At 35.4% G+C, this 14,626-nt stretch overlaps 1 protein-coding gene across 1 annotated transcript; it reads left to right on the top strand.

Moving 5' to 3' along the window:
* Positions 1 to 311: 311 nt before the first annotated feature.
* cdc123 (cell division cycle 123) lies at positions 312 to 12,803 on the top strand. Its single transcript, XM_015392811.1, has 13 exons — positions 312 to 413; positions 639 to 710; positions 2,827 to 2,890; positions 4,100 to 4,132; positions 5,127 to 5,222; positions 5,291 to 5,397; positions 5,524 to 5,575; positions 8,054 to 8,129; positions 8,349 to 8,471; positions 8,555 to 8,583; positions 9,653 to 9,760; positions 9,836 to 9,973; positions 12,401 to 12,803. Exons 1-13 carry the CDS (start codon positions 340 to 342, stop codon positions 12,449 to 12,451), a joined length of 1,023 nt encoding a protein of 340 aa, XP_015248297.1. The 5' UTR covers positions 312 to 339; the 3' UTR covers positions 12,452 to 12,803.
* Positions 12,804 to 14,626: the final 1,823 nt, after the last annotated feature.

Here is a 14,626-nt window from a genome sequence, read left to right as displayed (position 1 = left end):
AGGCGGGAAAGGACAACAAACTACGAGAAAACTACCATTTAATAAAACGCTTCAAAGGAAATCTAACCTAAATAAACGATCTATGTACCAAAACACGCCCTTTGTGCATCTCAAAGATGTCTCCCTCCGTAAAAAGCCAAACATTATCCTTATTGAAAACCACACAAAACACAAGTACTAGATAAATAAGAGATACATTTTAATTACATAAACTAAAACAGCTCTAACCAAAATACTCTCGGATATTTATTTATTTATTTATTGATTTATTTATTTATTTATTTTTTTGATCCGGACGTTATTTGGTGACGGACATGCTTCCTCTCCGGAAGTTGCAGCATGAAGAAAGAGCAAGTTGCACACTGTCAGTTCTCGGTTTGGTATCCGATATTTAAGAAACACACCATTAAAAGGTAAACAAACACGTTGAAATCGGAAAAGGAACAGTAGAAGTTTATTATATCACGTCGAAGCGTGTTTGCATAGTTGTTAAGGGCTAGCATTAGCAACAATGCTAATACAGTAGACTCAGTTACATCTTCTGTTTTTGTGTGTTTTACTGGAATGTTTTCTAAAGTTAAGCCCTTATTCCATCGTATTTTTTTATGATCCCTGAGTGATCTGTGTCTTTTTTCCAGTCTGATCCTGCCACTGCCTCAGAATGTAATAGACTATTTACTGGACGATGGGACGTTGGTAGTCTCTGGAAGGTATGACATCACACTAAACAGGAATCAGGGCTGCTGTTGGTTTCATTAACAACGATGCTGAGCATTAATCGGTATAATGTTGACATGACAGCATCCATCATGTGGAGAATATGGTTGCCCAGCAACAAGCAAAGAAGGCGTTTTGTAGATGGGGGGGAAAAAAATAAGGGAATAACAACTTGAAAGATAAAACGCAATCCAGAAATGAAGCTGAAATGAAAATTTCTTAACTGTTCTACACTTTATTTATTTTGCGTTTTTCAGTTTTATTATTTTTTTATTGTTTTACAGACTTAATATTTATTGGGGTATATTTGTTGAGTTTTCTTTTCCAAGTTCTTTTCACTTTGTACATTTTTTGGTATCATTATTATTTTAAATTTGAATTTACAAAACTTGCTCTTTGTTCCCAACAATAATGAAACAAAATTCACTTCATGTCATTATAGATAAAGAATCCTAACCAAATAGTAATAATAATGCTGCTATTACACTATTCCGCCCACCGATATATGAAGTCCCGAGTCGAGGTCAGCAGCACACCACCCCCACTATAAATAATGTTGGTACTGCACTGCTTCCCCCTCCTGAGACACCGGATTGCGGAAGTCGTACGGAAGTCTTTCTCCATGGCCTCTTCGAACTCTTCCCACGCCTGAGTTTTTGCCTCAGCGACCAGCCGAGCCACCTGCCGCTTTGACTGCTGGTACACATCAACTGCTTCTGGAGTCCCACAGCTCAATAAAGCCCTGATCGCTCATTTGGATCAGAATGGACCAAAATATCAAACCCATTCTGCAAACTTTTCTTTGAAATCGCTCTGAAATTGTAATCGGCTGATTTTCAGTTTTCTTCTGTAAAGACGTCTTATCTGAAAGGTGTTAGCAGGAGCTATTGATGATGATATACGGTTCATGCATATTGGAAAACGGGTCTGATTGTTCAGTTTTGAGATCAGTCACTAAGGCTAGATTTCAATCCAATTTTTTTGCCTATCTGATCTTTTCATGGCTGTCTGAACAACACAGATCCAATTTATTTTTTCCACTGCGACCGAGGCCACTTGGCTATGTGGTCCTGAATCCAATACGTATCTGATCTCTTTCAATGCGACCTGTGTTTGTACGGCTAGGTCGCATTCATCTGATCTGTACGCAGTTAAAACTCGACAAAGGTCACTGTTCCGGGTCTTGCTACGCAGAAGCAGCGAGAAAAACATCAACACCCATGGTCGACGTTAATGCGGAGAGCAGTCTTTATTTTCAACCATCCTGGATGGATTGTGTGGTTAGTGAGGTTGGGAAAGATCACTAGATGCGCACCAGCTCTACCATCCATGTTTACTTCTGTAAACACAGAGCACACTTACTTGTGACATCATTGCATCCTCTACTGCGCATGCGGGACACTTAAGTTGTGTGAACTGCGTTCACACAGGAGATCACATACAAGTTGCATATATTTGGAAATGTGAACAGCAACGCAAAACAACTGGATTTCACACAAAAATCGGAATTGAATATTAATGCCTGCAGTGTGATTGAAGCCTTAGTGATCAGAGTAGGGCTGAAACAATTAATCGGATTAATCCATTTCAACCTATTGAAATAATTGTCAAATAATTTAGTAATGAATTAATCATTAACTGGAGCATAGAGACTAAAACATGCCTTTATCTGACAGAGGCAACCTAGGACAGAAATGGCCTTTCTCTCCAGCTTATTCAGTCTCTTTCTGTCCCGCTCTGCGCTGCCAGGGGCCCAGCAGACCACAGCGTAGAGAAGGGCTGATGCCACCTGTTGAGTGGCGGTATCTACGCAGTATTGATGCATTTTAACATTGTGTGGAAACGCTTCACGACGTCTCATGAACCCATCACTACTTTACGTAACGGATCAGGCCTGCCTCGGGTCTCACTGGATTACTACGTTTGCAGATGACGTTGTGTCGTGTGGCGAGAGCAGGGGGCAGGTGCAGGCGTCCGATGCAGAGTCAAATAAAAGTGTGTCAAAGAAAGAGGGTAACTAGTGGAACAGTGCTGGGTTCTGGACGCTTTGTTTGCAGTTTTATGTGATTCATCCCTTTATAACAGGAGCTCTTTCTGTTGTCTTCCTAGTGATCACAACTCTCAGCCGATACAATCCAACAACAGCGACTCAGATGCTGAGGAGGACATCCAGGTAAGAGAAGAAGTTGTTGCTACGGTAGTTTTCGGCTGTGCATTGTGAATTATGAGATCTTGCAGCACTGAGGAGTTTCTGCTTATTGACTTATTGAGTTTAACTGTTTTCTGTTTGATTTCAATAAGTATCGTCATCATATGAACTCAGAGGTTGTTTTTATTTAATGGAAAGAAGTTTAAAAAGACATTAAAATGGCAGCATTGATTAATCGAAGTGACAGAATGTCAAAGTGGGTTATTAGAGGGAGGCATTGGTTATTAAAGGCTCAGATTAGGATTTTTGTTCACTTTGTGCTGCAGGTTTCAATATGTTTCAATCATGGCTGAGAAAAAGACATTAAAGAAGATTTTCTCAGCCAATTAAAACCCTTTAAAAGAAAAAAAGTTAGCATCTCCAAAACCAGAGAAGAATCCATTTATCTCCCAACAGAATGGCTGAATAAGGAAAAAGTTTAGATGTTTCAGTGTGCTCCCCCTGCTGGACAGTTGTAGTATTAAGAAAGAGGTTAGACTACAAAGTCTGGTTTGGTGGCCCAAAAACTGAGCAATTAAAAATAAAAAAAACAAAATAAAAACTTGTAAATAGAATATAAGATGTTTGTTTTGTTGTTGTTGTTGTTTTATTGTGTGAATTTGAGACGCCTGCCAATCCAGGCTCATTTTTGCTGCATTTAAATCTTCCTTTTTAGATGTATCTATTCAAAGTCTCAATTTAGATTTTATTTTATCTAAATATCAGCACCACAGCAAGATGCTGCCACCACCGTGTTTCCACTTAGTAGTGAAATCCTGATCTAAGCCGTAAGACCCGCTAAAGAAATGCAAAAAATTTTCATTTTACTGTTGGATCTTAAGAAGGTTCTAAGTAGAGCTTTAAAAAAAAAAAAAAGAGTAAATGAAAAAAAGAGACGAAAAGTTATGAGCAGAGAAGACAACAGCTTTTAAAAGGCAAAATGTGATTCAAATTTTTGATAAAATGAAATTTCCTCTTAACTAATCACACTGTGAATATATCCTTATGGAAAAATGATTTATTCTTCACTGCTTTAGAATCTTCACTTGGCGCAACATCATCACTAACCTTTTGGAAACGTTTACATAAAGCAAAATAAAGGAGTTCATGAATCGTTCCAGTGTTTTCTTTTTTTTCTTCATTTTGTTTAAATTAATTTTAAAATGACTTCTTTGCTTCTCTACTCCCCTCTAGTGGTCGGATGATGAGACGACAGCCACAGCCACTGTGAGTAAATGATTGAAGGCGTGTTTTCTCATGGCTGATGCTCATTGGCCATTTTATTAGGTACACCCGTTCTGTGACTTGTTGACACGAACTTCCAATCAGAGTTTCAGAAGCTGCTGATGTGCTGAGATTTATTTTTACATACAAGCTGTCTGATTAAAGGAGCCTAAATAACAGAGCACCTTTAAAAACAGCAGAACGGGATATTTGATCGTAGAAAGGAAAATTATGGAGTGAGTTTTGTTCCAATGTTGTTGTAAAGAAGACATTTTGTAATTGGAATTTAAAAAATGCAAAAATTTAACTTTTTGGTTAAAAAAATGTTTTGAGAGAAACTTTGCTGTTTTCACAGATTTTATTTTTTCAAAAATGTTTTTTATTATTGTTTTTTTTATATATTTTTGCTTTACAATTTTTTTTTTCCAGATTTATATATATTTTTTATTTTACTTTTCAAAGTTCTGTTTTTCATATTGTGTTTTTATTAGCTGCATTCTTTTCAAAGTAGATTCTATGAATCACATTCTGTCCACCTCTGGGGGCGGGCTTTCCTCTGAAGTGAAGAGGGACGAGGCATTTCTATTGGTCGAGAGTATAATGCAAAAAAAAAAAATTAAGGTTTGAAAAATAAAATCTTAAAAATTTTAATAAAATACCAAAAATGAAAAACAAATTACAATCAAATATGAGAAAACGGTAAAATTACTCTCAATTTCTTTTGTACTAAAAGTCTTTCAAACTTTCATGTCTTGAATGCGTTTTTTCTTTTTAAATCTCCATATAGGAAATGTGTTTTTTGCAGCAATAATGAAACAGATTTCACTCCATAACATAACGCCATCATGTCAGTCTGCACATTTAACACCTCACAGAAATCATGCTGAAGAAAAAAATTATCTCAAAACAGAAGAATTTGGAAGCTAAACCCATTGAAAGCCTGCCGTACCTAATAAAGCGGCCTTTAAGTGTATATTCTGTGTTTTATGTCCGCCAGGCGCCTGAATTCCCAGAATTCACCTCTACGGTGGAGGAGGCCATAAGCGCCCTGGGCGGGCGTGTCTTCCCCAAACTCAACTGGAGCGCTCCGCGGGTAAATCACCTCGATGCGTCACACAGCTGTGATCTTTAGCAGCGTTTTAACGCGGTTATCTTTGACAGGACGCTAACTGGATCGCTCTGAACAGCTCGCTGCAGTGCTGCAGCCTCAGCGACATTTTCCTGCTCTTCAAAAGCTCCGACTTCGTCACACACGACCTCACTCAGCCGTAAGCTGCACTCTGAAAACCAGACACTGCCAGAAGAGGGATTTTCTGTTCTGCTTAAGAAACATATTTAACCCACCTCTGCTAAATCCAGGCATTTAAGTGGCTTTGATGCGATTTGTTCTATAGATTCCTTCAGTGCAGCGACCAAGACTCTCCAGATCCTGTCATCAGTTATGAGGTATTTTACTCTTTATTTAGAAATATGTTCTGTTTTTAATTGATTCATATTTAGGCTTATTTAATGCATCAAACATTTAGAGAAATAAAAGCAGGATGTTTAAAACAGAACTGCACTTAATGCAGTTTTCTGGCTGATCAACAATTTTAAGGTATTTTATGTTTTAATGAAAAACATGACAATAGAAACTGGTTTTAACTGGATATCTAGAATAGGGTGAAAACAATCAGATTAATCGTAATAAATTACTGAAATAATTATCAACTAATTTAGTAATCAGTTAAGCAAAAGGGCTTGAAATAAAGAGAATGTGATCTGATAAAAAAAAAAAAAATTTGAAAACTGAAAAAGAAAACCGAAATAAAAAATCTATAAAGATGAAAGTTTTTGAAAAAATAACCTTTGAAAAAAGAAAATCTGTAAACAAATGAAATATAAAAACTAATTTAAAAAATGTATTTGTACAAAGTATAAAAAAAATATCAAAATTACTTAAAAAATGTTCTTTAAATAAAACTCCTGGATTGCATTTTGCCCAGCGTTGGTGCTTTCTCAGGGGTTAGATTTACAAGGAAGTCCCACCGAATCTGACAGAATCTGGATGAACCAAAGTAGACTCTTTTTCTCAGAGTTTTTGGGGCTTTAAAAAAAAAAAATGACGGTCTCCCTAAGGCGATTCAAAAGTTGTTTATAGAGAGCAATTTAGCAGCAGTCATGTTAAGTTCCACCTGTGCTTTTATTGTGAAATGCCAACAGCTAGACCTTGACAGGAAATGACATGGTGTTACCAGGGCAGGTCAAAAGCAGAGGGTTTGGAAGGCTGGTGATTTACTAAATATTAAACAATCATTCATTAGGATGGTGACACCATTGGCCGTAAATAGAAATAATTCTATCATTAAAACCAAATCAGAAGTAGTGCTGAAAAGTAGGCTAGATCATTTAGCATGCTGTCGCTACAAGCATGCTTAGTGTGAGGGATTGCATCCGCGTCAATGAGTCGATGCAATCAACTAGTTTTCCTTAGATAGAAAACCTTTAATCAATCTGACTGTAACAAAGCCTTGTTATTGCTAAGAGAACATGCAAATTGAACAGAAACAACAGGTCCACCCCTTAGGAATGGCGCAGCAATAGAGTTGATTCCTTGCCGCTATCATCTCAGCCCCCATCGCTATGCAGGGGACCAAAAACATGTGGCCTTGTCAGGCAGGCCAACAGTGACCCTAACGACTCCCCTTTCAGAAGCATAGGCCAGTATGGGGTATTACAGGCTCACAAAGACTTCAATGACCTGTTCAGTTAACGGTTTAACATGGGATATTTATTTTTTATGTAGCTGCTGTTTTTGTTTGTGGAGCGTTAGGAGGTCGGTCACATGGTGTTTGTTAGGTCAGGTGATGGCGATTGGGAAAGCATAGTATTGTGAGTATTTAACTGAAGCAGAGAAGCGATGTCAGCACTGTGGTGGTTTTTTTAAGGTGACCAGTGGGTACATCAAAAGAAAACAACGTCCATAACAACTTGTCTGATATCAATATCCTCCCAGATCTTTTTTTAATTTGTCCTTTAAAGCAGTAAAAAAAAAATGTTTTGGTAACTTTTGGCTCCCCCCAGTGGAAAAAAGCTGTATTGTTTTGCCTGAAGGAAGACACTATTTCCCATGAGGAGCAGCACATAGCGTAGTAAAATCCTGATCTCCTGGTCGCCTGCAGTTGGATTGAAATACATTTCTGTGTCCAGTGGCTGAATAGCGATGAGGTAACAGATCGGACTGTGACGAAACAATGTCATATGATGTCTTATTCAGGGTGTTCAGATAAGCTGCTACTTCATTTTGACGATTCTGTTTTGTTTTAATGAAACTTCCTCTACTGTGTTCGTTTGTTTGTTTCCTAATAAATAGAGCAGCTGGTTTGGTTTAATTAGCAGAGCAATCTGGCCTGTCCCTGTTAGCGCACCCATGTGAACTGAGCTGCAAAGGAGAAGACAAGGAGGATTTTTAGAATTAAATTGGTTAAAGGTTTGAAAATATATAAAAATAAAACAATTCACAGCTAAAATAAATAATTTTTACTATAGATATCTTGTAATTGTTCCAACATTTAAACTAGCTTTAATTTAATTCAATTTAATTCAAAAACTCTTTATTAATCTCAAAGTGAAATTAAATTATAACAAAAAATAATAATAATAATAATAATAAAACCGTAAATGTAAAAAAAAAAAAAAGTGAATTACTCAAACAAATAAAAGGTTGATATTTCTTATCTGCTGACCTGAATCAGAGTTTTCGATTGGAGAAAATTACATTTTTTCTGAGGAACTTGAACGTAGCACGAGGTTTTGCATCAAACCATAGACAGCAGCTGGTTTGATGAGCTGCATTCACTGATTGAAACTACTGGGTATATGTCCTGGATGCTAACAGTTTAGCGTTTTGGATTCTAACCGTCTCTGCTGTGTTTGTGTTCTCAGCTGGTGCTGAGGAAGTGGAGCGAGTTGATTCCTGGTGGAGAGTTTCGCTGCTTCGTCAAAGAAAACAAGCTGATTGGTAAAAAACATTTTAACTTTATTATATGAAGCAACCAAAAGACCTAATGGAAGCATCTGGTTGTTTATGAAGAATATGAGTACCTAAGTAATATGAGAATAGCAGGGTTTGATGTGAGGCGCACAGGCCGGATAAAAATGGAGCCATGGACTAATTATTGAAGCAATTATAAAATCCAATTTGAGCTCGGCTCATTCGCCCGTCTGCCTGCTCTCGCAGCAATCTCCCAGAGGGATTACACGCAGTACTACCAGCACATCCTGAAGCAGGAGGAGCAGATCTCCCAGGCCATCCAGGACTTCTTCAGCCAGCACGTCCAGTACAACTTCCTGGACGAAGACTGTGAGCCGCAGCTCTGCTTGTTAATGCCGAGAAGAGATTAATGTTAAATAATCTCACGCTGGTTTCTGTTTTTTCATTCGCAGTCGTGTTTGACGTGTACAGAGACTGTCAGGTAACTCATTTACCTGTTTTTACATCAATATTTCCGCATTTTTCATGATAAAACTTTTAAACTCTATTTCTCTATAAACTTCTCTATTAGATTAGGGGGTGGTCAGGTTATCTAGATCCTGTTAACTAGAATTCTTCATCTCATCTGATAAAAATATGATTCCTACTATAAAAAGATCTTTTTTGGTTAGGATAAAAAATGTCTGTCTTTCACTGAAAACTTTAAAACTAAGAAAAATCTGAAACCAAAACAATTTTGGATTCTAAAGTAGTTTTAATGTTTTAGTGTTTCTAACTTTCAAAATATTTTCCAAATTTCAAAATTATTTTTTAGATTTAAATATTTTTTCTTTCAAAAACTACTCTTCAGTATAAATATATGTTCTTTTTGGTTTCAAAAATATTTTCTAGTTATGAAGTTATTTTTTTTATTTCTTTTCTTTTTCTAATTTTTTTTCTATCAAATTTTTTTAATCAAGTTTTTCACTTCTTTGTTTTTATATAAAATTTTCAGTTTTAAATGTTTTTTTTAGTTTTCAGTTTTTTGTTTTTTTTATTTCAAAATTTCTTTTCAGTTTAAACTTTTATTTTTAAATTTAACATTACTTAAAGTTTAATTCTGTTTAGTCTTAAAATAATTTTTTAAATTTTTAATTCTTTTCAGTTTAAAAAAGTATTTTTTTTAGTTTTAAATCTTTTTACAAAATATATTTTTTACAGCTTAAAAATAGCAAAAATAAAAAAAACATATATATAGATTATTTTTTTTATTCAAAATTTATGGCCCTAGTTTAACTCCGTACATATCACCCTGAGCGCAGAGTCATGGCGGAACATGGTGGTGGCAGCATCATGCTGTTTGGGATTCTCCTTTCTCTTCCAGCAGTATAAAAACCCTCAAATCAAACCAGGGCTACAACATTTCCTGCCATGTATTAAGTGGCCTAGTCAAAGTCTAGAACTGAATTGACTTTACCTGCTGATAGAGCCCTATAGTTCATGAATGTTTACGAGTCCTTAATCAGGATGCTTCTTAGAGCCGCTTTAATTGTTCTGTTTTCTTTTCTTAGGGGAGGGTTTGGCTCATCGACCTGAACCCTTTTGGAGAGGTGACCGACTCGCTGCTGTTCAGCTGGGAGGAGCTGATGTCTGGTGGGGAAATCCCCCATCAGCAGCAGGTAAGCAAACACAGAGCCTTCATCCATACCCAGCGCTCTCCTTCCCGACCATTAGAGATATCGTCTGATGCGCAGGAGGGTCCGGCGTTCCGCTACACTACGAGCGAGGTAACGGTGCAGCCCAGTCCCTGTCTGAGCTACAGGATCCCCCGGGACTTCGTAGACCTCTCTACCGGAGAGGACGCCTACAAGCTCATCGACTTCCTGAAGCTGGTAGGTGCCGATGTTGGCTAGGAAACGTTTTATTCATCGTCATGGTGATCATTTAAAACAATCTTGATGATAGAAAGATGCCAGCAATAGGGATGGGAATCATTAAGGATTATTGATACTGCTACTGGTAGAAAGTATTAAATCAAATTTTCCTTTTTAAATTAAACAAAAGGGTAAAAAAACAAATCTGTTTTTAAATTAAACAGACTAAAGCTAATAAATGTAAAAACCGCCTCTTTAAATGTGTAAATATTTCTAGATACTGGTAAAGATTCTCAATCATCCAGGTCATTCATTCCAAAAAAGTTAAAAAAAACAATCCACTGGACGTTGTTGAAAACAAATAAATAAATAAGTTGCCTTATTCATGTAAATCTGTTCATAATGGTTCTCTTTAATTGTTTATAAACATGAAAATTATATTTTGTGTAATGTAAATTAGGGCTGAAAATTTTATTGGATTAATCAGTTATTGAAATAATCGTCAACTAATTAAGTAATCGATTAATCGTTAACTGGAGTAAAGAGACGATAAAATATGTAAAATATATACACTTTGAGCAGTAATTAAAGAAGAATTAAAAAACGTGAACATTTTGCATTTAAGATCATATTGATTTGTCTGTCAGATCATAATGATCGACAAAATGTTTTCTCTATCCAGAACTTCAGTTGAAAAGTTTTAGTTTCACCTGGTTTAATTGTTTCTATCCGATTATTAATCGAAGAATTGAATAAAAATAATATTCGCAAAATTGATAATTATAGTCATTAATTGCAGCCCTAAAATAAATATAATGATGTATCAAATGATTGTATTAATTTAAGTGAGAAAAATGTGGATCTCTGAACCTAAACAACCTACAGCAGAGAGGTTCCACAGATTCACACGGTGCTCTGGCTGCTCTGCAAAAACAAAGAAAAGGATTAAATGTTGCCTTTCTTAATCACTGATACTATTTCAGGATATATGGAGGACCAGCTCTACCATATTTAAAGATAAATACAATAAACAAACAAATGTAGGTAGAAATTAAATTATACAGTGACGCATAAATATATGAATCTCTTTTAATTAGCTTCTTTATTTATTGGCCTTTGTAATATTACCCAATTTATTTATTGTCCATTATAATCTTCAAATATTTTTAATTACATATTATCTTAATAATTTATTTATGTGCATGTTATATTTTTGTTTTATTCTTCCTTTGTATTTTTTTACCCTATTTATTACTTCAATGCTATTTATTTCTGCCTCATTATGCAAATGAGGAAGGGCTGTGTCTAATTCAGCTAATTAAAAGAGATATATACATTTATGTCTCACTGTATAATTAAATTTCTACCTACCAGGGGCATTCAATAAGTAATGCCCCTGATCCACTTCCAGATGTTTGATCGAGCTGAAATTTTGCATGTGGCGTTATTTAAATCTATAGATTAAATAGCAAATCACAGATCTGAACTAACTTTGGTTCTGATTTACTGGTTAAAACTGATTTAAGTCTGGGTTTTTGCATTTGAAAGGACGCACACAACGGGAGACTTTTGATGAAAATAAAGTAATTTATGGTGATGATGCCTGTTATGTGACCTTGCAAAATGTTTTACATGGTTATATTATTGGACATTATCACTATAAGTTACTTTCATTTTATCAAAAGTCTCCCGTTGTGAGTTCAGCTGTAAGTTTTATGGTTCTGGAGGCAAAGACTGATAAATGATTTTCCACATTTTCATCTTCCTGTTGGATTATGATGCATCTGTAGCAGAATAAGGACATTTGCCAAACTTATTGTTTTAAAAGACACTGATGTTTAATCAAATGTTTTCATCCATTTACAACTATAACATTTTTAAAATGTTTTTACCATAAAACCGACTAATAAGTGATTTATTTTCATTTTAAATTGGTATTAGAGAGTAGATTGTGAGCCACAACAGCTGAGTTTGTTTATTAAATAAAGCCCGCTTGCACACCCAGCACCCAGCAGGTAATTAGCGATAGCGCTCATAAAGATGAGACTATAAGAGGACAACACAAAAGAAAAATAAATATATTCTCTATTAATTTGCTTTTCAGATATATTGAATTTAGTATGACGTACTATAGAAAATAAATTGGAACTCAATTTTTCTAATGAAAATCGAAATAAATTGTTTGATGTATTTTTATTGTTGGTTTTAAGTACAAAAAGAAACAGCTGATGCATTGATTCAATATGGTCCAAAAAAAACATGCAATTGGTTTGATTGATTTACAGTTTGTTGGATTTTATGCGCTGCACAGATGTTCTTGTGTGCCGAGAATGTGCAATTATCTTAGAGGGAACGTTATCTGTGTTATTTTACTGATTGGATTGGTTCAGACGCTTCACTTGACGATAAAGCTTAATTAAAATGTTTTTATTGTTCTGCTTGCAGAAGAAAAGCCAGCAAGAGGAATCTGAAGAGGAGGAAAATCCTCCACAGTGATGTCTGCCATCTGTTTTCCTCGGCTCATGCTGTTCTTCTCACACGTCGGTCAGAAGCGAGCACTCTGCTCTGAAGCAGGACTTATAATTAATATTAGAGCATCATGCTGCCGACTCCTGATGATCCGATTCTTCTGTCCGGTTCTTATAATCCTGAGCAGAGCTGATTGGAGGACGTTACGCTCCATAGATATCGCCTGCTTCTATATAGTGATGTCATTTCTTCTATCAGTTCTGGAGGGTTGGATAGAAGAAAAAAAACAAATTAAATGCAGGCTTCTCTACATATTTAAGTGTTTTTGTTTTTATTTGCATCTAAACAAGTAAAATGAACCTTTTACTCTTTTCATGTGTTTCCTTTCTTTCATCTCTCAGCTCGGCTCTTGGATCCACTGTGATTTTATGGGTCGTTTTTATGTCGCAGTGTCGACTTTTAGTTAATCAAAGACGGTGGACGTCATGAGATAGAGCTGGTCTGATTCTGCTGCAGCAGAGATTCCCCCAATCATGACACCTCCCTGTCCGTGCTTATCATTTTACGTTCACACCTGAAATTATTTATTTTTTACTTTAAACTTAAAAAAAAAAAAACTAATTTCTTGCAGCTTAATTTCTCAGTTTTACTCTGATTTGATTCAAACTGATAATTCTCATTTAAATTAATTAAAAGATCTAATATTCTGAACCACTGTTGTACATTTAGTTCAATTTTAATAATGTAACTCTGCAGCCTTGCTCACGGCGTCGTAACGCTGGCCTGGACCATTTTGAAAAGAGTCACATTTACGCAGGTGACTTTTGATTTGACACCATTACCTTTGATTCGATGTAGATATTTAGTTGGCAACTATTTGGTTTAATTCATTTGTTTTCCATCGGAAAATATTGTTAATTTTAACAAGTATTAATATAAGAAAATATAAGACTCTATAAGAAAAGCTAAAGGAAGATTTCAGGGCTTTCAGTGGGCGCTGTTCTAGTCTCCAAATACTAACTTCTGTCCAGAGAACCTGGTCTTCCTCCAACCACAAACATTCCCTGTTAGTCCGACTTTGATCCATCCATTAATACAGAAAGCATCTCAGAGGAAAGAGGGATCAATATCCTGTCTTGTGTTGAATAAGAAAAGATTTATTCCATAAATGGGAAAAATAAAATAAATGATCAAGGAGAACATGTTAAAGCTTCTTTTATATTTCAGATCTGAAGTGAATCTATAGAGGGAATTTTGTTCCATTATTGTTGCAGGCAAAATACATGCTTTGTAAAAAAGAAATTTGTCAAAAACCCTTTTTTTGTAATTTGATATTTAACAGAGGAAATTTGAAAAATCTTCTAGTTAAAAAATAATTTGAGTGTTTTGTTTTTAAATACCCGATGGGCTGTCAGCTTCACAAAGATCGGATGTTATAGATAGGTTGAGTCTTGAACTGTATTAACCTCTGTCAATAAATTTATATATCTATATATATATATATATATATTTTATTTTTTTTTATATATATATATATTATATAAAAACATTATTTTTTTTTTTCTGTGCGGCCTGGTACCAAATGACCCACAGACCGGTACCGGTCCGTGGCCCGGTGGTTGGGGACCGCTGCTCTAGAGAAAAGCCCGCCCCCAGAGGTGAAGAGAATGCAAGCTGGAAAACATATTCTGAAAAGAATGGAGTTGTAAAACTCATTCTGTCATTTGAAAAGAAGACATCAAAGTCTATTAATTTAGTTTTTATAAAAAAAAAAATTCTAAAAATTTGAAAAGAAGCTATCAAAAGCTCTGGCAGACTATCCAGGCTGTACCTTTTCTCTCACCCATTGACAACTTGGAAAAGCTCCAGAATAGGCGGTGACCATATGGGATAGATGGTTGTTTTGTCTGATATTGTTTTATGTGATCTTGTGTTGTTTTGTCTTCCTGCCTCAGGACGACAGATGTAAATTAGCAACTATAGTGTAATCTAGCTCATTTACAATCTGTACAGAAGTATAAGATTGTTCATTAATGTGCTCTGTCCTGATTAAATAAATAAGAAAATAAATAAAAAATAAAATAAATGGATGGAAGGAAGGACATCAAAATCTATTAAAATATATTTTTTTTGATATAAAAAAAAAATACATGAGAAAAATATTCTCAAAACCTTTTGATTGCAATCTTTTTCAAAGTTTTG

Source organism: Cyprinodon variegatus, unplaced genomic scaffold (assembly GCF_000732505.1).
Source record: "Cyprinodon variegatus isolate N-32 unplaced genomic scaffold, C_variegatus-1.0 Scaffold607, whole genome shotgun sequence".
Lineage (NCBI taxonomy): Eukaryota > Metazoa > Chordata > Actinopteri > Cyprinodontiformes > Cyprinodontidae > Cyprinodon > Cyprinodon variegatus.
This window is presented reverse-complemented; position numbering and strand designations above follow the sequence as displayed.

Bases quoted from the DNA above. Each gene is read 5' to 3' on its own strand.
- cdc123 (XM_015392811.1), top strand. From the start codon at position 340: ATGAAGAAAGAGCAAGTTGCACACTGTCAGTTCTCGGTTTGGTATCCG. The intron at 4,133-5,126 runs GTGAGTAAATGA...TATGTCCGCCAG, and splicing joins AGACGACAGCCACAGCCACT to GCGCCTGAATTCCCAGAATT. The intron at 5,576-8,053 runs GTATTTTACTCT...TTGTGTTCTCAG, and splicing joins ATCCTGTCATCAGTTATGAG to CTGGTGCTGAGGAAGTGGAG.